Source organism: Chaetodon auriga, chromosome 23 (assembly GCF_051107435.1).
Source record: "Chaetodon auriga isolate fChaAug3 chromosome 23, fChaAug3.hap1, whole genome shotgun sequence".
In the NCBI taxonomy this organism is placed as follows: Eukaryota; Metazoa; Chordata; class Actinopteri; order Chaetodontiformes; family Chaetodontidae; genus Chaetodon; species Chaetodon auriga.
In genome coordinates this window covers 17,504,711-17,529,230 of record NC_135096.1, presented here as the reverse complement: position 1 = coordinate 17,529,230, position 24,520 = coordinate 17,504,711, and the positions used below count along the sequence as shown (strand labels likewise).

The following is a 24,520-nucleotide window of genomic DNA, read 5'->3' as shown; positions in this document are numbered from 1 at the left end:
AGAAAAAACGCTTTGCATTGATTCTCTCACAGTGAATTTATCAATCCACTTCAAAATAAAAGGCTGTAATTTAAGCAGGAATGAAGGTGAAAAAGTACCACATGCCTACTCTGGATGGGATTAAAATCATAGACCAGCACTGGAAATGTTAAACCCACTTGCCCAAGAGAAATAAACCCAGTCAGAATGGCTTAAACCTGCAGCCATGCAGCAGCTGTGTGAGGCTAACTGATCAAGGTGGTGCTGTGAGCTAAACACTAACACTAACTAACACTAATGCAAACATGCTGATGTTTAAGCAAATATAACAAAACCATTTTCTTTTTAATTTGGTCGCCATAAACACTTTCAACCTGCATACATAACACTGTGAAGCTAAATAAAACCCTTGTATCAGTGCTGTGCATCCTATAAATATGCTCAGTGCTCATGCTTCCCTTCGCTGCCTGCTCTGGACATCACTTTAACTGGTCGTAGATTTTCTCCATCTGTCACCCACCTGCTTGCAATGTTTACTCCTACTTCCTTGACCAGTGTTTATCTATATACTGGTATGCAAGCTGAAGAGGGGAGACGGATGCATCCACAGTCCGTAATACATCTGCAAGACATGAGGAGATTAGGGATTCAGCAAGAACATGAAACACGAAAGAGGCATGAACTTATGAGATCCAGTAAATGTTACAGGAAGGTCAAATACTGTAAAACCCGGCTCGTGCTTCGGAGAAACATCTGCTGCCTGCAAACTGCATTCAGAGACTAAAAGTTTTATTTGCTGTTCAGATCCTTTCACGGGAAATTAGATTTTTATTTGAGACTTGATTAAACACAGAATGCATTATTTGTTTCCCCAATCAAAATGTGGTTTAAATGTGTACAGTATGTGGGCGGAAAAGAGACGGCCGGCAACGGCGAGCTGAGGAGGAACAGCAGACTGAAATCAAATTAAAGAGCAAACAAGGTCTGAACTGTTGTGGGACATTAGGAGAGATGGGACACCGTCATGGGTTCAGGGTACACCCTCTGCATGTCTGTGCGGCTTTGCCGAGCTATGTTCCAGTTTGTTTTCCACATCAGAATATTACGTACGTATGTGTCCAGAAGACAGAGGAGAACCGGGGGAGGAGGAGGAGGAGGAGGGAAAATGAAGACAGGACGAGACTGTCGGGCTCCAGCTCCTAATGACTGACTGCTATCTGGTTCAAGTAGACAGACTCTGACTTGTTTTATCTAACAAACACACTGTGTCCAACCACTGCGTCTGAGCACTTCTCCGTCCAGCCGTTTACTGCAGGCTACAGATGAGGGAGTGCAAAGCCAATAAGTGTATTCCCCAAAATGTCTAAATATTTCTTTTAACTATGCTGTGTGTGTGTGTGTGTGTGTGTGTGTGTGTGTGTGTGTGTGAGAGCAGACATATTGTTCAGGTTGTTTATTTATTAATTGTTCTCCGTTGCGAATACTTGTCACCCAGTAAACTCTGTACTGTCGTCTGATCTCCGTGTCATTAATTAGAAGGTGCAGATACATGTGAGAGGAGGAGCTGTTTAAATTTACAGCATTTCAGGCTTCAAACATTTCCCCTTACCACCTTCTGCAAAGATGGCACACTTGAAGCAAACACACAAAAAGGCCGTGAAGCCATTTCAGACATGCACTTTCTGTGTGTGCTTCCCCTTGATGTGACCTCCTGTGATTCTCAGAAAAAACGTTCTGTGTCCTTCCTGACATAACAAGATGTGGACCAGCAGAACAAAAACACTGTTAACCACCTGCTCCATCCCACAATTTCCTCATTTTATTTTTCACTTCACTGGAAACCTTCACAGCGTTACAAAGGTTTGAGAGAAACAACTGCAGAGAGCTGAAAACACACACCGATGAAACCGGGAACACGAAGTCTTTGCAAATGCAAACAAAGATAAGAAAACTTTTTAAAAACGCTGCTCGACGTAAACAAGAAGTCTCCATCTTTGAGAACTGATTCTCACCAAACACCGACTGACTGCTCACTCCGCCACAAAGCACACAAACAAAGGACAGACGGCTGAATTGAAAGTCTGTCTCATGACGACTCTGGAAGCATTTCATTTAACGTAATTTGAACTTTTTGAAGTCACATTTTGTGGATGTACTGTAGAGCTGCAGACAGGAGCGAGTCAATCTTCAGTGTAACAGGAGCTCTCGGACACGACTCGGCCTGCCTCCACTTCCACCCGGATCAGCAGCCGTTTCTTGGAGGAGGGGTACCCTGGTGGCGTAACGCTGTCTGCCGGGATGACGGTGGGTTCTGGGGCTTGTGGCTTCTGCGGCTGGTGAACGTCTGCGTGCGAGGAAGGACTTGGATTGGTTGGTTTGTTTTTAGAAATCTGAGCGAAAGAGAGGTTTGAATTAATCAGCAGAATGACGGTTTGCTCATTTACATTATTTTCATACAATTTTCTCAACTATAATGATATTAAACTCCAGTTCCTGATTCCCTACATTTCACAGAATTCTTTTCAAAAACTTCCTGACAGTGAACAGTAAGCACCAAAGTACTGAAGAACAATGTTGAGGTAGTTGTACTTTACTTGAGTATTTCCATTTTATGTCATTTTATACTTCTACCAACTACATTTCAGATAGAAATATTAAACTTTTTACTCAACTACATTCATTTGATAAATGTTGTTACTTGTTACTTTACAGTTTGATATTATTAATACAAAATATTATCAACAAATAAAACATGATATATTATTAAAGATGAAGTTTCTCAGCTTTATATAAAGTGATTGTTTTCCTCCTCAGTACCTGCTGCACCATCAAAGTGAGACCTACACTAATCTAACAGAGTGTTTACCTTTGGTACTATCAGTATATTTTGATGTTAATACTTTTGTATTTTTACTTGAGTAACATTTAGAATGCAGGACTTTTACTTGTAACAGGTACTTCTATGCTGTGGCATTGCTGTTTTTACTGAAGTAAATGATTTCAGTACTTTTCCAGCCCCACGTTTGGAATGAAACCAGCTTCAGCTCTTAGCTGCATCGCACTCTGGCAGACTGAGAGCTCGATCTGTGTGTGGTTCTCACCTGCATGGCGCATGAGGTCATTCATCCTTCACAGACAGAGCAGAGACAATTGTTAGTGCAAGCATTAATACATCATGGTATATTTCAACAAACAGCAACATGAGAGGATACACTGAACAGAAGGTCATGCATATCGATGCGCTCTCACCCAAACCCCCGCTGTTCACATACCTCTGTTCCTCGCCCTCCAGCAGCTTGCGGTAGGTAGCGATCTCGATGTCCAGGGCCAGCTTGAGGTTCATCAGCTCTTGGTGTTCGCGGATCTGTCCAGCCAAGTCTTGCTTAGCCCGCCTCAAGGCCTCCTCCAGCTGAGCAATGTCTTCGCGGGCCTTCTGCAGGTTGGTGTCGCCTTCTGTCCTGATGTCACTGACTTCCTCCTTCAGGGACTCTTCCTAACAGGAAAACAGAGAGTAAAGATCAGACATCAGGTGGAGACAGATGTCTGCCTCGGCCTGAGCGCTGTGATCCCAACCTTTCTTATGAGGGTTTCCAGGTCCCCGTTGAGCCTCTGGATGTGGCGCGCCATGTCTGAGATCTCCCTCTTTAAGTCACGCACTTGCTGCTCCTGCTGTCCTGCATTAAAGACCATGGCATCAATCTAAGGGGGATGGAAGAAAACAGGGAAATGTGAGCAGTGCTTTTTCCAGCAGTACTGAACTCATACTGTACATTTCACGCACATCTGCACCCTGGAGGCTTGAAAAAGAAGCAATGATCTATTTAGTGGTGTTAAGACTCGTAACATCACACTTTGCAAGCTCAAAGAAGCCGAGAACTATGTCCTCTACGTATGATCTTCCTCACCTTTCTCTGGTTCCATTGCTCAGCTTCCTCCCTGGTACGGGCGGCCATTGTGGCGTACTGATTCTTGACGCTCTCAATGATCTCGTCCATGTCCAGAGAGCGTTTGCCGTTGTCCCGTAAGACCACCGTCTCGTTCTGGATTTGCGACTCCAGCTCCTTCATCTCCTGCAGGGGGCAGACATGGGTATAACAGAGTTAATTTCATGTTTGATGCTTTCCAGAGAGAAAGAACAAAACAAATGAGAGAAAAATGAAAACAAAATACAATAAACTTCATCATTACCTCATCAAAGCCAACCCTGAGGAAGTCCAGTGTTCCCATCAGGTCCTCCAGCTCAAGAACCAGATCAACGGCCTTCAAGTGGCCCTCATCTACATCCTGTTAAGCACACACATTAAGCACATGTATAAATCTATTTGGTGAATATTTGGGACTTCATGGTATTTTTACTATGTTTCTAAATGGTTGCAGAAATAAGCAGCATCAGAAGTTAACAGTACCTTTTTGGTGACGATAAACTCGTTCTCCAGTTCAGATTTCTTGTGAAACTCGTCCTCATAGCTGAAACCAAAGACAAAAATAAAGGCTGAATAATGTGCCAATAACGACATAACCGACATGATTTGAGTCCCCTGAGTTTGTGGCTGTTGTTATTTATTTAAAGACACAACGCAAGACCAGTGGACACATGATCTACACCATGATCTGCTGACCTCTTCTTGGTGTCCTCCACCTCCTCCTGGTCCTCGAGCAGCTGAGCCTGCAGTTTTTCATGGTCGTGAATCAAGCTCTCGATCTGCTGCTCCATCTCGTTCTCCAGCTGCTTGACGATGTCGTTGATTTTCCCCTCGTAGTCGTCCTTCTCCTTCAGGATCTTCAACTTTGTGTCCAGCTTTTTGTTCTCGTCCTCCAGGTGTTTCACCTGGAACATGAGGGGGCGCAGAAACGCATACTGAATATGTCGGCAACAACGAAGGAATGCCAGCTGTAAATACATACTGTGGCTAGATGCCAAGTTTTGCACGCTATTATTATGAGGCTCATGTTGATAATGACAGGTGAGGGGTTTTTTGCATGCTCCAAAAATGTACGTGTAGACTATTATCATGTTTGATGGGAAAAAAAAGATTGAAGAGAAGAGTTCAAACTGTCCATCAAACGAATATCTTCTCAAAAAACAACACAGAGTATGTTTGAGGGTATGCTGAGAGACTTATCCACAAGGTGGTGTCCTACATGAACCGCCACCAGTCTGCATGTGAGGCAAGGCCTACAAGACAGGAGCCACTTTTTATGGCCTCAGGTCACAGAAATAATTACAACAGGCGGCTGAAAGTCAGGCACCGGGACTGAAAGAAGCTTTACAGAGTACAACAACAAGAGATAAACATTTAAAATTAATAAAAATAAAAAAAAAACAGAGGCATTATGATTATTAACCTAAATTAATTATATTAAATAGTTAGAAAAACCCAAAGAGAGGAAAAAATGTTAGTTTTGAGTGTGCATTAATTTAGAAATAATTTATCAAAGCGTTTTATAATCTCTGTATAATACTACTACTACTACTACTACTACTACTAATAATAATAATAATAATAATAATAATAGTAATAGTAATAATAATAATAATAATGTATTTTACAAACCTTGTCAATCAACCTGACGAACTTGTCATTGAGTCCCACCATGTCATCCTTCTCCCGGGACTTGGCCGTCGGGTCGATTTTGTTGACGGTCGGGTAGCTTTGGTTCGGTCCGGAGCTGCGGGGGGAGTACGACTGGCTGCTGTAATCTCTTGGTTTAGACATATTGAGGCTTGGAAGAGAGACCTGAAACCTGAAGACCGAACAGGTGAGCGGTGAAGGTACCTGCAGCCCTCCGATCACCTGCTTTTAAGTTGGACAAGGGCCACCCATCACCTCCCCAAAACTCTGCACGTGTCCAATCAAGAGAGGACAGGTACAATATTCCAGTGAGAAAAAAAGAAAAATCAACATGAAATACTTGAATTTCGACTCTGTACCAGTTTGTCCAGAAGCGATGAGCCAATGGCATCGTTGGGGGTGGATGGATGCGTAAAAAGCAGGTATAAAGCCGCCCGTACCTTTCCATCACATGCATCCGGTGGCTCTCCAGTCTCAAACACTGTCACTGTCGGCTCTCTCCAATCCAGCAGCGATCATGCCTTCAAACACCGCCGCAAGCATGTTTGGTGGAGCCGGGGGAAAGGGCTCCAGGGCGTCCGTGGCCAGCCTGCAGGGACTGCGTAACGTGCTGCGCAACGAGAATCAAACAGACTCCGCTCCCGCTGCTCCAGGAAAACCTGGCGTTCCCCCACCCCCGGGCGCTCCTGCCGCCCCCGCGGACGACAAGCAGACACTGCGGGGTCTGAACGACCGGCTGTCCGGCTACCTGGGCCGGGTGAAGCAGCTGGAGAAGGAAAACGGGGATCTGGAGACACAGATCGATGAGATCTTGGCCAAGAGGAAGGCACCTGTGGAACGCGACTGGGATGAGGTGGAGAAACCCCTGGAGGACCTCAAGAAGCAGGTTGATCATCACATTTCATTCTTCCTTTAGTTCTTAAAAGAAAAAAAAAAAAATACATTTAATAGGTCCTTCCTTATTTCACACTGAGCACAGAAAATAGGAAAAACAATGTTTTCCAAATAATCAAAATATTATCTGTAATATGTATCACGCCTTCCTCTTCTCAGGTCAAAGACCTGACCTTGGACAATGCCAAGCTGCTGCTCCAGACTGACAACACCAAACTGGCTAATGAAGACTTCAAGAACAAGTGAGTTCCATGAAATCTAGATTTTCAAAAGGATTTCTTAAGTGATGTCAGATTAAGATGCAGCACTCAGAGACAGTGATGCTGGTGTGGATCATTGCTGGGTTCCTCCCCCCGTGTGCAGGCTGAGGGATGAGAAAAAGGCACGGATGGAATTAGAAAAAGACTTGGAGCATCTGAAGAAGACCAACGAGGATACCAAGCTGAACCACAAGCAGACACAGAAAGAGATTGACTTGGTGAAGGAGGAGCTCGATCGCCTCAAGAAGGAGCACAAGGAGGTGAGACTGTAGAGAAAAAACACTTTAAGATCAACTCATGAAACTGTGTTTTGTGGAATCTGAGGCAAACCTGTGTGTGGCTCTTGTAGGAGGTGGATGCCCTTCGTCAGAAGATCAAGGACTCTGAGGTGAAGGTGGAGATTGATTCCCAGAACTCCAACCTGAGTGAGATACTCAACAAGATCCGCAGCCAGTACGATAAGCTAGCCAAGAAGAACCTGAAGGAGACGGAGGATTGGTACCAGAGCAAGGTCGGCTACTTTACCTGCAGGATCCTAAAGTGGGACATCTCCACCGTCTGCTGTGTTTATTTCACAATGTCAGTCTTCTTTTTCTTCTCCAGTTTGACAACATCAAGGTGGTGGAGGCCCAAAACAATGAGGCCTTGCAGAGCAGCAGGACAGAGCTCAAGAATCTGCTCAAGCAGAAACAAAGTCTGGATATTGAGATCCAGAGTCTGCACAGCAGGGTAACTACACACAAATACAGACAGTCGATCCCCATGAGGCTGCAAGCAAATTAACCAAAATATTAAATACCAAAACCCCCTGCAGGGGTCTTACTGTACCTGACCTTTTCATGAGCATCCTTGACTACTCTTTCTTTATGCAAGAATATGAAACCAAAAATCAGCTTATGTCTTTCTTCCAGATGCACAATCTGGAGGAAACCCTGATGAGCACCAAAGTGGAGTACGCTCAACGCCTGACCCCCTGCAATAAGATCATACTGAAGCTTGAGGCGGAGCTGAAGGAGGTGAGGTCACAGGTGGAGCAGCACGTAGAAACCAACCACAATCTGCTGTGCGTTAAGATGAAGCTGGAGGCAGAAATCAATAACTACCAGCAACTGATCCATGGCATGACGGCTGACGCTGAAAGGTGAGGATGGTCACGGCTCAGAAATACTTCACGGTGTGTGTGGATGTATGAAAATACAGAAAAAAGAAAGAAAACAACAGAGAGGTCACTTGGTCCAGAAAAAACTACAACTTTTTCACCTTTCTTGCCCTTTTGCATTAAAACCATGAGCACCTGTAGAGTATTAATATGACATTACAGCTGATTGATATTAATTGATACCACTCTGAGCTACAGCTAGTTAGCTTAGCTTAGCTTATCTTGTCTCACATCGCCCATAAATAACACATTATATCTTGTGTGTTTATCCATACAAAAAACCAATAAGTAAAAACAACAAGCTGTGGTTTTATGCAGGGTTGTGTAACATGTTAATGAGTAAGTTTTAGACAGGTGACCTACCTTCAGACAGAGCTATGGCTAGGTGTTCCCCCCTTACCGGTCTTTCTGCTGGGCTAAGCTAACTGACTGCTAGCATCTTTTCATCTAACTCTTAGCAAAAAGCTGCTAAAAACATTTTCAAAAATGTCAAACTACTTCTTTAAGAGGTTTAAAGGACTAGCGCAGAGAAAAGCACAGTGTACCTGTTACCTACTCAGTACGTTAGCATGCTAATCCTCCTTTTCCCTGACAGCTTGGAGTTTTCTTTAGAGGATGCGCTGCGCAGCGGTAAGTTCAGATTCACAATGTGGTACTGCGTGGTTTACACCTTAATTCTCTTTGAAACTCAACAGCAGAGTGAAACTTGAAATTAAACCCTCACATCTCTTTTTAGAGTTAAATGAGGAGATTAGCACCACTCTCGTGTCTCTCTATTAGATATAAGGCTACAGCCAGCAGCAGCTTAGCTTAGCTTAGCCTGGGAAAAGGGAACCAGCTAGCTTGGCTCTACCGGAACAAAAGTAACTTCGAAGCATCTCTACATCTTATGTCATATCCAATTTGTCTAATCATTTAAAAAATGAAGCGTAAGAACTTAACTTTGCCATTTTACCTGAGGTTGGCTTTAGATTTAGGCTACTAGCAAGCAGATTTTGCAGTGCTCCTACAAGCTAGCTGTTGTCCTGTTTTTCTTTAAGCTCATGGCTGCTAGCTTTAGCTTGATATGAGCAGTGTTGATCTCCTCATTATTTCACAAAAGTGTCACTAAACTGCACTCGAACGTCACATTACACCCTGTAACTGCATGCAGTCACCAAAGATTTTAACAGAACATGGGAACCGTGAGCGCAATGATTTCGACAAGCTAATCAATCACACACAAAATTATTTCTTTGTCTGTGTTTTTGAAAAATTCTCCCTCCAGCAGATGCACACAGTTTAATCTGATGGGCCTGATTTTATGCTTTCTATGTTATATGCTTGTAAAATCTGATTGATCTTGTTTCCAGGCCAGCCAAAGCCTGACGATAAGGTGGCCGAGCAGCAGGAAGACGTGAAAGAAGTTCTCGTGAAGGAGCAAAGTGCCCCCCCTCCCCCCAAAGCCCCTGAAGATAAAGCTGATGCAGATCAACCCCCTGATATGATGGATGGAGACCTCATGCAGGTGGAGGAGGATGCTGCTGAGAAGGAAGAGCAAAAGCCCACAGAGGGTGAAACGACCGAAGCCTGATCTTGAACAGCTGTTTGTCACAGTATCATGTCAAACTGTTTCTTCCAATGCTGCCAAACCTGGAAAGCTGCTCTGAGCTTGTTGAGGTGTTTATATGAGCAAATAAACACACTTGATTTGGAAAGAAAGTCACACTGCAGTGTTTTCTTTACTCGCTCGTTTCATATGTAAATGATTGATTTCTTCATTAATTCACCCTCACACAACATACTGTCATAATCCCAAAGTGCAGTGAGCATTCAGGAGCACCTCTGCAGTTTCCGGTTCATGGAAATATTCAACCGGGAAGAGTCACAAAGGCAGCACACACCACAACCGGAGAGATGCTTTTTAGGAAGAGTGATTTATTTTATTTTTCTCAAATGACAATGGTACAGACGACATGAAAGCACAGGAGGGCGGAGAGGGGGGGCTGAAATCATCCAACACATGGATATCGCATGGTGAGGGCAGAGGGGCAAGCAAGAGTACCAAATGGAGTAAAAGATATCGTATCAAAAATTTCAGTTTTCATATATATATTTATATAGGACTAATAATTCTCTTTAACTATGCAAAGCAAGGAATGCCCTTTTTCCATTTATTTTGAGCCTTGGCTTTCCCTAAGTAGAGCCAACATTATTACTCATTAAAAAAAAACAACAAAAAAAACGACTGGACACGTTTTTGGGGTTGGGCGGGGGCATTCGAGGCGTCCTGGAGTCCTGTCCGATGTGGCGTTGGGTCTCAGTGTAGCGCGTTTGGGCGTGTGTCCAAGGGGGGCTTGAATGTCTCAGCGGGAGAAGGTCTTTCCACTGGAAGAACACAGCAGACACAGACACATCAGCTCAGCTCACCTGCCTGTTCGGTTCTTTTACCACACAGACGCCTCCTGTATTCGTGTCAACACACTTTGCAATTTAACTCGCTTATGATAATGATAAGAGCACGATATTTGTGGGATGCCTGCCAATGCTTTTTCACACCTTGTAGCCAAACCCAGGATTCATTTTAAATGTCTGAAACTCACAAAGATGGCAGCTAAAGGGGTCCCCACTTATTCCAGTTAGACATTAACCACAGAACAAAGACTCTCTGTGTTCCAAGAGAATATTATTTTACATTTTTGAAGAGTTACAAGGCTAAAAAACTGTGTATGTGCGACTGTTTCAGCAAAGTGGGAAGCTGTAAAAACTCCTTCCTGACTCACTGCAGAAACAGCCACACACCTTAAAAACACACAGACACAGAGCTGCAGGCTGCAGGCGGCCCACATGCAGCGCTGAACCTCAAGGTGGAATCTGGTTCATTCATGATCGATCTCAAATCATTTAAGCTCATTTAAGATCTGAGCAGTGCAGCAGGCACAGAGGAGGCTTCAGCTGTTACATTAAGCTGAAATCTGAGTCACGGTGTCAAAAAACAGCCAACAAACTTTGGTCCTTCTGTTGTTGTTTTTAGACAAAGAACTTGGATCAGCACCGAGTTTTGAGGGGCAGGAATCTGAGGAGGCCACTTACGAGATGGTCTTCATCTCCTTCTTCTCGGCGTCGGGTCGAGCGCGGTTCAGCACCTTGAGGAAGTCTGACGTCTTGGCCCTCATGCGTGTGTGAATGTAGGCCTGCAGGACAGAGACTCCAATCAGGTTTTCATCATGAAGGACATCAGTCACAACATGCAGACGTTTGTTTTGTGAAGAATGAAGAGGTCAGCATTTTGTGTCAGGTGCTTCAACACAGTGTGCAGCAGAGACAGGAACAACAACGATCTGTCATTTGACTTTATTCTACCCTTTGTCAACCCTAACCGACCCACAAATCCATCCGCCGTGTCAAAACAGACAAAAACATCCAGTTCAATTATCGAAAGTCCAAACAACACACGCTTATGAAATCACTCTGTAATGTAAGTCATCCAAAAAATGGCTTTGATCCGGGTTTACAGCCGAGACGAGTCCGTTTGAGGAGCCACTTGAAGCACGTCTCCTGTGTGACGTGTGCACAGACGCCCAAACACCGCTGTAAAAACCTGTCTGACCGCCGAGGTGTCGTGAGCTACGGCCTTCGTCTGCACTTTCTTTTGTGAAGGAGGTGCTAAAAAGACATGCTATTACAGAGGAGTTCATGTTTGCAGCCTGTGATTAAAGCAGACCTTCAGCTTGTCGGATGACAGGTGCCTTCTAAATATGCGCTTGGCTGCGTTGGGCCCTCAAACTCAACGTGTAGCGTGTGATCAAAGAGCTCAGCCTCAGACCTCAAAATATCACAACAATTTACAAATGATCCACCCAAACACAACTGCTTTAGAAAGGTGACAAATGTAAAGAAAATGATGAAGAGCAGTACTTCAGAGCTTCATGAAGAGGTTCAGCTCGACCTCCATCGGCCTCAACGACAACCTGCTCCTGAACGGACACTGATGGACACTCTGGCTCTGATACTGACCTTGGAGCACTTTATGTGGTAGTGCAGGTAGTCCCTGAAGGTGTGGATGAGGTTGATGGTGTTGTCTCTGGCATTGGCATTGGTGTGGCGAGGAAACAGGACTGAAAACACCAGAGCAGACCAGTCAGTTCAACAGTCACACAGGAAAGCTGCAGCAGGTAAAGAAAGTTTCAGCCAAAGCTGCACAGGCACTGACCAAAGGTGATGTATCCAATGTTGTCCCCGACGGCTGCGTCTGTGTCCTTCAGCTCCAGCGGGGGCTCCCTGTGACTGAACAGCACCTGGGGGGCTGTGTGGCTGGCTCGCCGACCCTCTTTGAACTCCTACACACAGAACAAGCCAGAGGTGCAGTCAGTTATCTGATAATTACCAATACGACTACGCTCTCAACGTTAGCTTGTTTGCTACTTTTCAGACAACAGTGAGAGTGCGACGCTACATCTATTAGCTGGTGTTTTGCCTACATTATTGCTTAAGGCGTGTCGTAATTCCATCCAACATGCTAATGCTATGTCCCCCATTGCTATTGCTATAATTACGATAAGCTTAATTTATTATTCTTCCTGTGCTGGCTTGAATGAACGGGTACAGCTCCCTTTTACTTAAACGAATTGACATGAACGCAGCTGATACTAGATTTGACTTGAGTGTCACTGGAAGCCGTGGGGCCACTGGTTTGTCGACACCTCTGCTGTTTTGTGGGGGATACTGACAACCTCAACCTCACCTGTTCACTCACTGACTTATGTACATGCTGCCTCACACACCTGCATGAAGACTTTGCCGATGATGACGTCGTCGTCGTCTTTGAACACCGTGCTGAACACCACCGTCACTCTGTCTTTCTTGGCCTCCACGTACCTGTGAAGACAGGAGACACGTCAGAGGTTTAACACCACATTAGAGTATAATCCCACAAGGCCTCCCGACTCTCCGCCACGTACATGGACTCGTCGTCTCTGTAGTGGACCACGGCCCTCTGCTCGCCCTCTTTGCCTTCTTCCTGGAACTTGAAGTACTTTTCAAACACTGAGGCGAAGCAGTTCCTCTTCAGCATCCCCGCCTGGTGGATAACCTCGTCTTTATTGGCTGGTAGTGCGTCCAGGTCGTAGAGGAGGGACACGTTGTAGCCTGAGAGGAAACCGATCAGAGGGATTACAGAGTGAGTAACGGCTCCTTTTCTCCTTTTAAAGGCAAAAGATGCTCGAGACACGAGGAGCAATGCTGACATTTAGTCCTGCTGGTGTGGGGATTTAACACTGATCTGATGATAGACGGTCTAAATATCTAAAGCAATGATTCAAAGGCAGCTTTGACCAGCAGATCAGTGAGCTTCTGACAACTTACCAGCCTCTGGTGAAGTCAGGAAATTCTCATAGACCCTCTTGAGCAGCTGAAATGAAACATATGAGCTTTACTCGTATCACATTTCTCTGCAGGCAGTTTTCAAAAAAGCACATCACAGAAAAGCCACGAACACAAAGACAAGAGAGCGTGAACTTAAAGCAAAATCACAGGAAACAAAGTGTGATAATTCAAGACAATTTCAAATCGGACAGAAGATGATGAAAAAACTCTGTGATGAATGAAATTACCGCAGGAGCTCATCTGGATGGACGTCGTTTTCACTTTAAAACACTTGTTTTTAGAGATGTAAGAAATGTTTTATACTGGTGCTTTAAGTCTGTGGCCACGTTAACACTTTCAGCCTCTGTAGGACCAGTGTTATGCTCAAAAAAGTGAATTTACAGGGTTTCTTGACTTAAAGACATCCATTTTAGATGATGACAGATCAGCTCGACCAAAACAGATCAGGAATCGGACCGCTAAGCAGAATCGATGATGGCATCGGTATCTATAAAATCCTATCAGTTCCCACCCCTGGTTCTTATCTTGAGCACGACCTCATCTGTGAGGCCAAAGGTAAAAAAAAAAATCAATAAAGTCTTTCCTGATCAAACTGGAGGAATACCAACACAGCACATGACTCAGGGCGAGCCGTTAACGCTGCCGTGGCGGCTGATAAAGATCCATATCAGCTCCGAGCTCTCAGCACAGTAAATTATTACCTCTGCTCGCTCTGCTCTGCTCAAACTGTGAAACTTTTTGTCAAAGCAAACATATCTCAACTCCACAAGAACATTCCTCGTACTCAAAGACTCAAAGTAGATTTTTTTTTTAATCTGACTGTATTTTCATTATCAATTAATCTGCTGATCGGAGCCGATCACTGTGATCCACCTGCTGCGGAGCCGAGCGCTCACTGTGACTCCTGCAGGAGCTCGTGTGAGGCTTCAGCCACAGACTGCTGGGGTCTGATTTCATGAGTCTGTAAAAGAGGAAGTGGTGTCTGCTCTGGGACTCCTGTATGCGATACCCACAGATAAACTTTTGACCAAAATCTGCACTTTCAAGCAAATATTTTGAGACCAAAACTGATTTAATTTTGTGCCAATATTTAGCAATTTCACCACGAGGGACTCACAAGTCTCAACAATGCAAAAAGTGATCATACAGCCCTGATTATGTATATGTTGTGAGGCCAAGCTCTTAGGATCGGCCCTGATGCAGCTACTGCTGATAGGACAGTGAAAGAAATTGATGATTACATGCCTTCATTTGATCAAATAAATACATCAAACAGCTACTTGGAAAGCCATCCTTTGATTTTCAAAAATCATTAACACTTCAGTGATTTTCGTCGCCTGCGGGACTCCCCTGAGACCGAGGAGGTGGTTTGAGAGAAGAGAAGAATCTAGAGAGACGTTAACACCAATAAAAGCAAAGAAACAAACTGACTGCTCAACATGAGACAGGAAGGCGTGTGTGTGTGTCTCCTGGAGGTCAGAATAACAACTGTCTGATGGATATGTGTCATTGTGGAATGAAGCGAGGTGGACTTGGCAGGAATATGCAAAGAAAGCTCAGGTATGGCAATAACACACCACTAGAAGTCAACAAAGACAGCAGCTGGTGTTCTCCTGAGCGTAAATCTCAGCAGTGCTTTCACAAAGTCAAACACGTCGAACGAAAAACAGATACGAATGCATGAGAATGAACAAGAACGACACTCCCTCCCCCCTCTGCTCTCCAAATAGACTTTTCCCGGGCTGAATGTGACACTGTTCGACCATTCACTTGTCCCTCTGCTCTTGAGTTTTAGGGAACAAGGAGGGAAGTCACTGGACGGCAGCCAAGACATTCATACACAGCGGCCGCTGCTCACACAGCACTTCCTCGCCCGGGGTGAGTCACACTGACTCGCTTCCTGTTTCTACCAGAGGCCTCGGCAACTGCTTTCTTCCTTACATGGCAGCAGAGCTCTTGTGGTTGAGGTTTGTGTCTGTGTGCAGACGACAATCGTAACCTCATCCGTCTTTTTTGATACATTATCATCTCAAATTGACATTGAACAGTGTCACAAAACCACAGCCGCCTTTTTAAACTCACGTTTAATGATCTAAAATACAAGAACACTTCAGTTCATGGAATATGATACCATGATTTTAGACACTTTAAGGTTTTCCAGACACCCCGGTGTGTGTTATATGTTTATATACGGGACATGTGTCTGAAAGATGTGAAAACAGGGATTTAAATTTGAAACCACCCAGAAATGAGCGCTGGGGAGGCCCCGTTTCTGTCTGGCCAAGCACAGAGAAACAGTTTCCAGACTTTCCATTTGTGTGTGTGTGTGTGTGTGTGTGTGTGTGTGTGTGTGTGTGTGTTTGTGTAGTACCTCGTCAGCCCCATGCTCCTGCAGCTCCTTGTAGAACTTCAGGGAAATGCTGACCATCACTTTGGTCTTGTCCCCGTTGGGGTTGGAGATGTGGTACAAGACGCCATCGAAGTCTGCGGCAGAGATGAACAGCATGAAAAGCTGCAGGCGACGCACGAGGGACGACCTGACCCTTTACCTCTGGCAACTCGACACACTGACACGTTTTGTACTTGGACAAATGTGCCATCTTAATTAGTAACCACAATTCATGCTGGTACCCGATGATCATTTCAGTCAATTTCACATGGAAGGTGTCATGCCATGTGCAACAGGTGAACTACATAATGGGAGGATAACACACACACAAGCACAGCTAAAAATCAATACCACCTCCTACAAAAGCCTTACAGCTTTATAACCTATAACCTTTATAACCTCAACATCTGCAACCCAGATGTGGTCGGCCCAGAACGAGGACATTCAGTGAAACTAGATCTGGCCTACAGCAGGCTTTTAGAGAGGGTGTCACATGATCTCACCTGCAAACGTCACATCGACGGCCTCGGGCTTGGTTCTGCAAGTCAAAAAGCTGAAGTTAAAACATGCATGAGGCAACACTGTGCGTCAGTCGGTCTTAAATTAGCACATTAGACCAGAATTCGCCCTCATATGAACAGAAAAAGGAAACATGGTGGTGGTGATATCATTAATCAATTATTTGACCAATCCCGAGTCCCAGCTTCTTAACGATGGGCTTATTTTTGGCAGTTACTGACCTTTTACAGAGAAATTAACCTGTAAATTAACTGCTAATGAAAGTAACTAGCCGTTGCAGCTCTAGCAGTAACATCTGCAACAAAAAATACTGGCTTCGTCACATTACTTGATGAAAACAAGTGTTTTTCAGTCTGATTTCAAGCTGACACAGTGTACGTCTACATTGTCCTGCACTAAATCTACGATTTTAAAGGGCATTTTCTTCTTTATTGAATCACCTCTACGCCGTGGTATTTTGTTAAACCAGCAAACCACCACACTGGGGATGTTTGGCAGTAAATGAGCAGCTTTGAAGGAGGCTGCAGCGGCTTGTCCAGGCTGCATACTGTGCATGCTGCAGGGAGCCGGTGCCGGCGGTGCAGACTTGACTCAGCTTGACTGCAGGAATGCGGAAGCTGGACAGTGAGGCGATGGTTAGCTAACTGGATCTACGGCGCCGTGGAAAGCAAACAAATGGACTCTATTCAGTGGAAACACCAACTTCAATGAAATAAAATCAGTCCTATGTTGTCACACGGCGGGTAATGACTAATGGCGGGGGGAAAGGACCCGGTTCGTTACCTTGACAGAACTGTGGACTGTCGAAAATATGTTTCACTGGGGATGAATCCTGGTTAAAAGACCTAAATAAATGGCTAGTCTAGTTATTAACTGACGTTTATGGTTAGACATCAGGAGATCTAGCACCGTACTCATCGCTAATAACGAGGACGTTAGCCACAAACATCAGCTGTATTACTGTCGGCTAGCTAATGTTAGTGCTACGGAGCCTCGTAAGACGTTTTAAAATATTTTATTCAATACATGTCAGGTCAGTGGTGGCAAAATAATACAAAATGCTTTGTTATGTTACTTCAGCTGACAGTTGGAAAGCAGCCAGGGGAGATGAAACTCATTGTGGTTACAAATTCTGGCAGCACACGGACCGTGCAGACACACCCCAGCTTTAGGCAAGCCAGTCACGGCGGATCAGCAAGCTAATTCAGTCTGAGTTTTAGTATTTTTTTCAAATAAGACCACTTGGCTAACTCGTCCAAGGCTGCAAACGTTTACCGGCTGCATCCGAAATCCCCACACGCTTCATTAAATGCAGCCATAATGTTCCGTAAAATGCTAGAGGGGAAGCTAGCTGACGTTAGCAATGCTAGCCAGGTGTAACAATGATTTCTCACCCGTTGGATGCGCCGTCGAACTTCAACGACAGCGTCTCTTCTATAATGCGGTTATTGATTTCTAACAGGATCATCGCAGCGGACGCCGGTGTCGAGGAAAAGGGGGGATGATCGGTGCTAGTCGGTGGGATTAACCTCTTTGTGTCAAATTCTGCAAATTTTTCCTCCCTTGACAGACCAAAACCGCTTCCGCCGAGGCTCCTTCCGCCTGTCGCTTCCGCGTATTTTACGCTCAGGACCCCAGAAGATGAGGATACCCGCAATGTTGCCTGTCATAAATTCGTAATGACTAGATTGATAATTGAGGCAGATTGGATGGAAAGGTCTGTTTCTGGCGTGTTAAAGGACAGCAAAGATTATCTTTTTAAAAACAACTCAAGCCTCGAATTGTCCAAATATACAGAGTAACCCATGCAAAATAATACTTGTTCCTTAATCATTAATTACTGTTGATAATATAAATGTAATTTAAATAGTAATTTAAGAAATACCATGTAAACAAAATAATAATATTATCTCAGCACTTTGTTACTTACATTAACAGAACTTCCAATACTTTAAGTTATTTGTGTTCTACTTTAATTTCTTATTTTACGATGGTCCCACGTGTTTATATTTGTATATTAATACTATCAATGTAATTGTATGTAGTATAATTATGATTTATGGATAATGAAATGGTATGACATATTTCATGTTTTCACACATGGTAAATATGCGAAAATTGTTTTTGTGTGAAACTTGGAAAAAGGGAAAAAAAAATAAACAAGTTTCTGGAGTATGGAGAGTGAAAATTTATTTATGTGGGTTGATATTGAAATTCCCCTGTTGGTCACCTCCCTTAAAGCATCATTCATGATATCTGTAATTTAATATTCATATGAGTAAATAGTAGTTCAATAGAAGTCAGACAAGGAGGCAACTGCTCCAGTGCCCCAGTGGATCTTGGATGGGTTTAACTTATTATCATTACTGTTATTTATGTATTCACCTTTTGTTTAAATGTCTGTTAATAAGATAAGATAGATAAAACTTTATTGATCTCATGCGGGGGAAATTAAGTTGTTACAGTTAGCAAGAATAAAAGGAGACATAGAAAAAGAACAAAAGCAACAATTAAAAAGGGTACAATGTAAAATCAATTATATCTGTACATACAAGAAGAGTATGATGTCTATATTTTTGCCTGAAAATGAGATGGTGTGTCAAAGAAAGAGCTGTGTGGACATCAGGGTGGTGACAGTAAAACGTCTCAAAGGCGGCGTCTTGTCAAACAGCGAAACTCATAAAAGTGTTATCTTCAAGACAAAAGCATGAATATTGGCACAATGCCAACATGAACTGAATTCCAAACATAGCAGCTCATTTTAATGGGATTACAGGCTTATAATTTGCAGGAGTCATCTCCAGTTTCAAACGAACCTTCAGAAGCAAACAACAATGAACGAAACGAGTGCAAATATTTTCTCTTCGCTGGAACAGGATGAAAAAAGAATCCTGATATCATCATGTTTTCCACAGAAGTCTCAAGTTCCCACCAAGAATTTAACATTATTGTTTATGTGATTTGTCCAAGTTCACGAGGGGTGATTCAGGCGCCGAGTTGGCACAACAAACATGGCAGAAACCAGCAGTCAGAGCTAATTCCAGTTTAGTTTGATGGCTTTTTAGGAACTGGGAGGTTTCATGGAGCGTTTCAAATAATAACAATAACACTCACTCAGTTTCAGATGTAGTTTTACTATTTTTAATATGGATTTTTCTTTTTAAGTATGACATCAGTTCAGAATATGTGAGTACAGTATAGATGTTATTTTACTTGTATGTGTGTTTTCTTCTAAATTAAAATATCTGCACATGTGTTCTGTGTGTAGCATGAAGGGGCTGCAGCTTGTGTTTCACTGTGCAGCCCTGTGTTGTAGAATGACAATGAGCTTGATCCTCACTTCTTTGTGAAATTAATCTGCATAAATATTTCATTTTTTACATCCTGAACTTGACCAAAACAGAAAAAGAAGAGATTCAGTAAGAACTGCTCAAGAAAACGCTGAAATGTTGATATTCACATTTGCTTCATGCTCTCTTCTTCCCTTTATAGGCATTATTTTGTGAGTTTATTAAAGTGTTGTGTAACGAGGAACTAGATACTTAAAGCAGGCCATTCTGGTTGGAGGACTTTCGTGTGTCCTTATGGAGGCTGACGCCTTAACATTACTGTCATTTAATGGCGTGGAGCCATCCTGTCTGCGTGCACTGATGCTGCTATGCTGATAATAGTACATCTTAACTCTCAGAACCTGATTTGGAAGAGAGAAAAGGGGAGGTAGTGGAAGTATTTACACATCGACTTCACTAAAGACGGTGTAGTGGCAGTGAGGCCCTTCCATCAGAGCTGTATCCTGTCATTACCCACATTTTTTCTCTGCACACTCACTGACGTGGGACACCGTTCAATCTCGATTCACCTCAGCAGAATCACAGAAATAACAACAACCTCAACTTCTCACTTCCACCGAATGAAAGTTGTTTTTTTTTTTTTTAATTCAGGGTGGGAAAAAAACAGGGGGATGACACCGGACTGTTGCAACAGCACGAGAGGGAACAAAGCATTTCATTTCCAGAAAGTGTCACGGCTGACACCCTGACCTGCTGATTTGTAAAACACCTTACCACACATCTGTGGTTACCCAGTGACTTGCAACAGGGCCTAAGCCTGCGTTCAAACTACTTATTCCAAAAGAACAAAAAGAAATTCCTCAAGTGTATCGACCAGTTTACAGCATCTGAGGTGTTGTGTCTAAAGGCCATAAAGGACTGTGCAGTATTCATCACGCCAATGAGGCAGATGTCAGTTTTTTTTAAGTTGGAAGCTTTATTTTGGAAGGACATTTCATTAGTGGTGGTGATTGGACACAATTTCATATTTTTAAGAGTGACCAGGCCCTGTTGTTTCATCTGTAGGCTTAAAAAAAGGCTCATTTTGTCTTAATAAAATGGGACAATTTAAAGAAAAGAAAAGCACCACAGGATTGACAATTAACATGATTCTGTGTGTCAGAAATCTGTTTTGTTTTTTCCTCCCTCGTCTAAATCGTCTCGCGGTCGCTGTAATCCATCACTTTTTCAACACTGTAGTCAGATTTTGATGACAGCCGAATCCCAAAATAACATTAATTCTCATCCTATTCTATTCTGCTTGCTTTTATGTCGTTGTTTAGATGGTTCTTTTTAACAGTTTTATTCAGGAATCTAATTTTAGGTTGTTATCATTTAACCTTAAAGTGTAATAACAGGCTAACCATACTGTACATTCACATGGTTCCATCTGCTTAATTCATACTCTTAAATTCTCATATCTCCTTATAATAAGGTTAAATATTGTGATTTAATATGTCAGGTGTGATGGTGAGCCGGCGTGCTGAGTGGAATTCAGCCATCATTCATTTTATTTTTTGCACTTGTGCTTTTCCCACTGTCACATGTCGAAACACGTTCTCTCAAAGTCCTGTTGCAGCAAAGCGATTTGACGACACATGCACGTGCAGTAACACACCGGGGACGGAAACAGGACATTGGGACAACTCTCCATAAAAAAAAAAACAGATATTGTCTCAGACTTAAAGTGATGCTCGTTGGCACAGACTCATTTGGGAGTCAAGCTGTTGTCATCTTTGAAAGCTGCGGCCAAGCCAGCGCAGAAGGTGAGCGTCTGAACTCGTTAAATCTCACAGGTGAAACGCAGAGGGTGGGACATGTACTGTGTGTATTAGAGGGCAATGCTGGTGCTACATTATATTATACACATTATATACTTACACACATTTTGCAGCCCATTTCAGACTAATGTATAGATATTATAATTATGGATGCATTAATTAATAATTTACTGAAGCTGGTAAATGGGAGGCAAATTTTAATTAATTTACATATATGTTTATACATATATGCCCCAAACACTGATGGGTATCTGATAATAATAAAAACATAATTTATTGTTGAGAACCAGCAGCTAAAGTTATCAAATACATGAGTACAAAATACAACATTTGCCACTTGATTGTAGTGGATAAAGTATTAAGTAACGTAAAATGGAAATACTCAAGTAAAGTACATACATCTCACTGTACTCGGTATAATGCTTGAATTTCTTTCCACGGCTGTTAAAGACAGATGATGTAAGGATTGAAAAGTGAAATAAAACACACCCTCACTGAAGTGAATACACCGTGTGCTGCTACAGCCTCATTGGTCGGGTCTGACCAGGAGCTCTTTGTGGCTAACGTTAGCCTGTGATAACAAACCTTAGGTAGATTTTATCCGTCTGCTCTACATTTCAGTGTTTACCATCTTGTTGTTTCCCCTCTGTTTTTGAGTGTAATCTTGCACATTGTTAGATTTCTCAGTCTTTAACATGGCAGAAGATGGATCAGTGTATTTGTACTGTTATGACTGTGTACTAGTCTCAGTCTCTTTTCCATCCATAGTCATGTCGTTCACCTTTACCCTTGAGGATTACCTGTACCTAGAGAATGAAACCACCAATTACACACCCTACGTAGTGGATCCAAAGACGTTACCATGTGAGCTAAAACCGCTGGATCCGACGGCAGCTTTGATCCTGTGCCTCATCCTCGTAACCATCTTCTTACTGGCAATACCAGGAAACCTGCTGGTGGGATGGGTGATCGGCACCAGCAGACAGGCGCTGACTCCATCAGATGTGTACTTGTTGCATCTGACGATAGCAGACGGCCTGATGGCCCTCACCCTTCCATTCTGGGCTGCTGCATTGGTCAAAGGATGGGTCTTTGGAGACTTCATGTGCAAGGTGCTCAACCTCGTCATCGAAGCGAACTTCTACACCAGCATCCTCTTCCTGGCCTGTATTAGTATCGATCGTTACCTTGTAATTGTGCGCGCCAGCGAGAGTCACAGGAGCCGCCTGAGGATGTGCAGCTGGATCCTCTGTGCAGCAGTGTGGGCCCTCGGTGGGGCCCTCGCTCTGCCTGCACTCTTCAATGATGCCACCAAGCTGGACCCTGAAACCCAGAGAATGATTTGCACTGAAAACTTCGACCTCGGCAGGGCCTCTTCATGGAGGCTTGCCATCCGCGCCTTCCGCCACGTTTTTGGCTTCTTCCTCCCTCTGGGTGTCATGATAACCTGCTACAGCATCACCATCGCAAAGCTGCTGTACACTCGAGGTTTCCAGAAGCACCGTGCCATGAAGGTGATCATAGCTGTTGTGATTGCGTTTCTGCTGTGCTGGACGCCGTACCATATCACCATGATGGTGGACACAGCGATGAGGGCTGAGCTGTTTCTGTTTGACTGTGGCGTGAGGAGGTTGATGAACATGGCTTTGTATATAACTAACAGTCTGGCTCTGCTGCACAGCTGCATCAATCCTGTCCTCTATGCCTTCGTGGGAGAGAAGTTCAGGAGGAACATGATGCTACTTATCCAGAGGAAGGTCAGACAGGAGAGGCTGTCGGGGTCAAAGTTCAGCAGGTCAACATCTCAGACCTCAGAAGGCAACAGAACTGTTCTCTGAAGCATCAGTGGACTTTTTTAATACACGGTGTTCGTCCACGTGTCCCATCCTGCTCTTAAAAAAGGAAAGATATGACAAGAACAAGATGTTCTGCTCCGCACTCACTGTAAATTCTCCCTCCAGCCTGTGCAATTGATTAGAAATGGAGAGAAAAGCTCTGGAATAAATAGACTCTGAGGAATCCACAGTCATGCTTTGAGCTTTAAGCTGAATGCTAACACTAGCATAGCAACATTTTCATAAAAACAGGCTCACTATTTTAGTTTTATGTGTTAGCATGTTGCTAATTAGCACAAGACGCATAGTAAAGCTGGGGCAGGTGGGAACGTTCTGTAGTTTAGTCAACAATAAATATAACTAAAAGCATCAGAAACATATTTGTACATATTCCCCCTGTACAGAAAAATGTCTGTGAGAGTATTTCAACACAGAGTCACATTATGAGGTTAAGATAAGGGATTCCTCACAGTCCATGCCCTCCTTCGCTCTCTGATTTTGTTTTTTTTTGGTGTACTGCTGCCATCTATTGAATTTACTTTTGTCCACCTTTCAGATTTCCAGCCCGTTTTAGTGTTTGTAACCATGTGAAGTGTATTTATTCAGTAGATATGTTACGATCCAGCAGATGTTTCTGTTAATTTATAAATACTATTCATATGTGTATATATTGTTTGTGTGAAATATACTGCTGTCTTTGTCAGTAACATGTTTCAAATGAGTTTCACATTTCAGGTTCTGCCATGGAAATAAATCAAATATAAATGGCCTTCCAGATTTTCTTGAATTCACTGATTTATTCCTGTATACCTGTGGTTGTTTAGTATACGGCTCCTCTTAACCAGTAAAATAATTTAGAACTCATAATCTGTCCTCTGTGAAAATATTAATTTGAGTTTTTCACTTAACAAGAAAAAAAGAGCATTTGTGAAAAACCTGCATAAGGTAACTCAATATGATGCTGTAAAATGAACAAGAATTCATTTCATACATTTTCCTTTAATAAATGATGCACTAATTAGTATAATTATGTAATCATTATTAATTCTTGTAACAGCAGACTTTCTGTTTTTCAAATTACCACAACTAAGTTAAATTGTACAACATTAATATTAGCAACACGATGATTTAAGACATAATTTTTCAGGACTCATAATTTCACCTAAAAGTAATAATAAGTGATAATAAATAATACATTTTATAACATGGAGTAGTAGCAGCAGTAGTAGAGGTAGTAATAGTGTTTGTCCAACAGATGGCGACCATGAGACACAAAGCTCTTTCTGAATATAGAAACGTGAAATAAAATGTAAAAAAGCAGGAACTTTATCTTTCTTCTGTCTTTATAAGCTATTTACTTAAGAACTGAAAAAAATCTGTTTGATTCAGTTCTAAGCGCTTAATTAAACAAGTTTTACCGGATTTATCGCGGAAGTAC

General features: G+C 43.0%; 4 protein-coding genes across 5 annotated transcripts; 2 read left to right on the top strand and 2 right to left on the bottom strand.

Moving 5' to 3' along the window:
- Positions 1-1,777: 1,777 nt before the first annotated feature.
- LOC143316173 (keratin, type II cytoskeletal 8-like) lies at positions 1,778-5,718 on the bottom strand. 2 transcript variants are annotated; one of them, XM_076723944.1, is made up of 9 exons: positions 5,535-5,718; positions 4,599-4,807; positions 4,386-4,446; positions 4,168-4,263; positions 3,885-4,049; positions 3,553-3,678; positions 3,252-3,472; positions 3,081-3,106; positions 1,778-2,369 (listed from the first exon to the last, which is right to left on the bottom strand). In XM_076723944.1, exons 1-9 carry the CDS (start codon positions 5,694-5,696, stop codon positions 2,362-2,364), a joined length of 1,074 nt encoding a protein of 357 aa, XP_076580059.1. In that variant the 5' UTR covers positions 5,697-5,718; the 3' UTR covers positions 1,778-2,361. The 2 variants fall into 2 exon arrangements, with proteins under 2 accessions (XP_076580059.1, XP_076580060.1); XM_076723945.1 differs by having other exon boundaries at positions 2,160-2,323; positions 5,535-5,696.
- Positions 5,719-5,753: 35 nt separating this feature from the next.
- LOC143315675 (keratin, type I cytoskeletal 18-like) lies at positions 5,754-9,438 on the top strand. Its single transcript, XM_076723000.1, has 9 exons — positions 5,754-5,974; positions 6,062-6,438; positions 6,606-6,688; positions 6,810-6,966; positions 7,056-7,217; positions 7,310-7,435; positions 7,618-7,847; positions 8,461-8,495; positions 9,218-9,438. Exons 2-9 carry the CDS (start codon positions 6,070-6,072, stop codon positions 9,436-9,438), a joined length of 1,383 nt encoding a protein of 460 aa, XP_076579115.1. The 5' UTR covers positions 5,754-5,974; positions 6,062-6,069.
- Positions 9,439-9,762: 324 nt separating this feature from the next.
- On the bottom strand, positions 9,763-17,740 carry arpc2 (actin related protein 2/3 complex, subunit 2). The gene is made up of 10 exons (XM_076723904.1): positions 17,532-17,740; positions 16,122-16,156; positions 15,601-15,713; positions 13,209-13,254; positions 12,806-12,992; positions 12,629-12,722; positions 12,058-12,184; positions 11,862-11,962; positions 10,938-11,038; positions 9,763-10,232 (listed from the first exon to the last, which is right to left on the bottom strand). Exons 1-10 carry the CDS (start codon positions 17,603-17,605, stop codon positions 10,211-10,213), a joined length of 900 nt encoding a protein of 299 aa, XP_076580019.1. The 5' UTR covers positions 17,606-17,740; the 3' UTR covers positions 9,763-10,210.
- A 3,428-nt stretch (positions 17,741-21,168) lies between these two features.
- Positions 21,169-23,701, top strand: LOC143316037 (C-X-C chemokine receptor type 2-like). The gene is made up of 2 exons (XM_076723730.1): positions 21,169-21,232; positions 22,016-23,701. The coding sequence occupies exon 2, from the start codon at positions 22,018-22,020 to the stop codon at positions 23,083-23,085; it is 1,068 nt and encodes a 355-aa protein (XP_076579845.1). The 5' UTR covers positions 21,169-21,232; positions 22,016-22,017; the 3' UTR covers positions 23,086-23,701.
- The last annotated feature ends 819 nt before the right edge of the window (positions 23,702-24,520 follow it).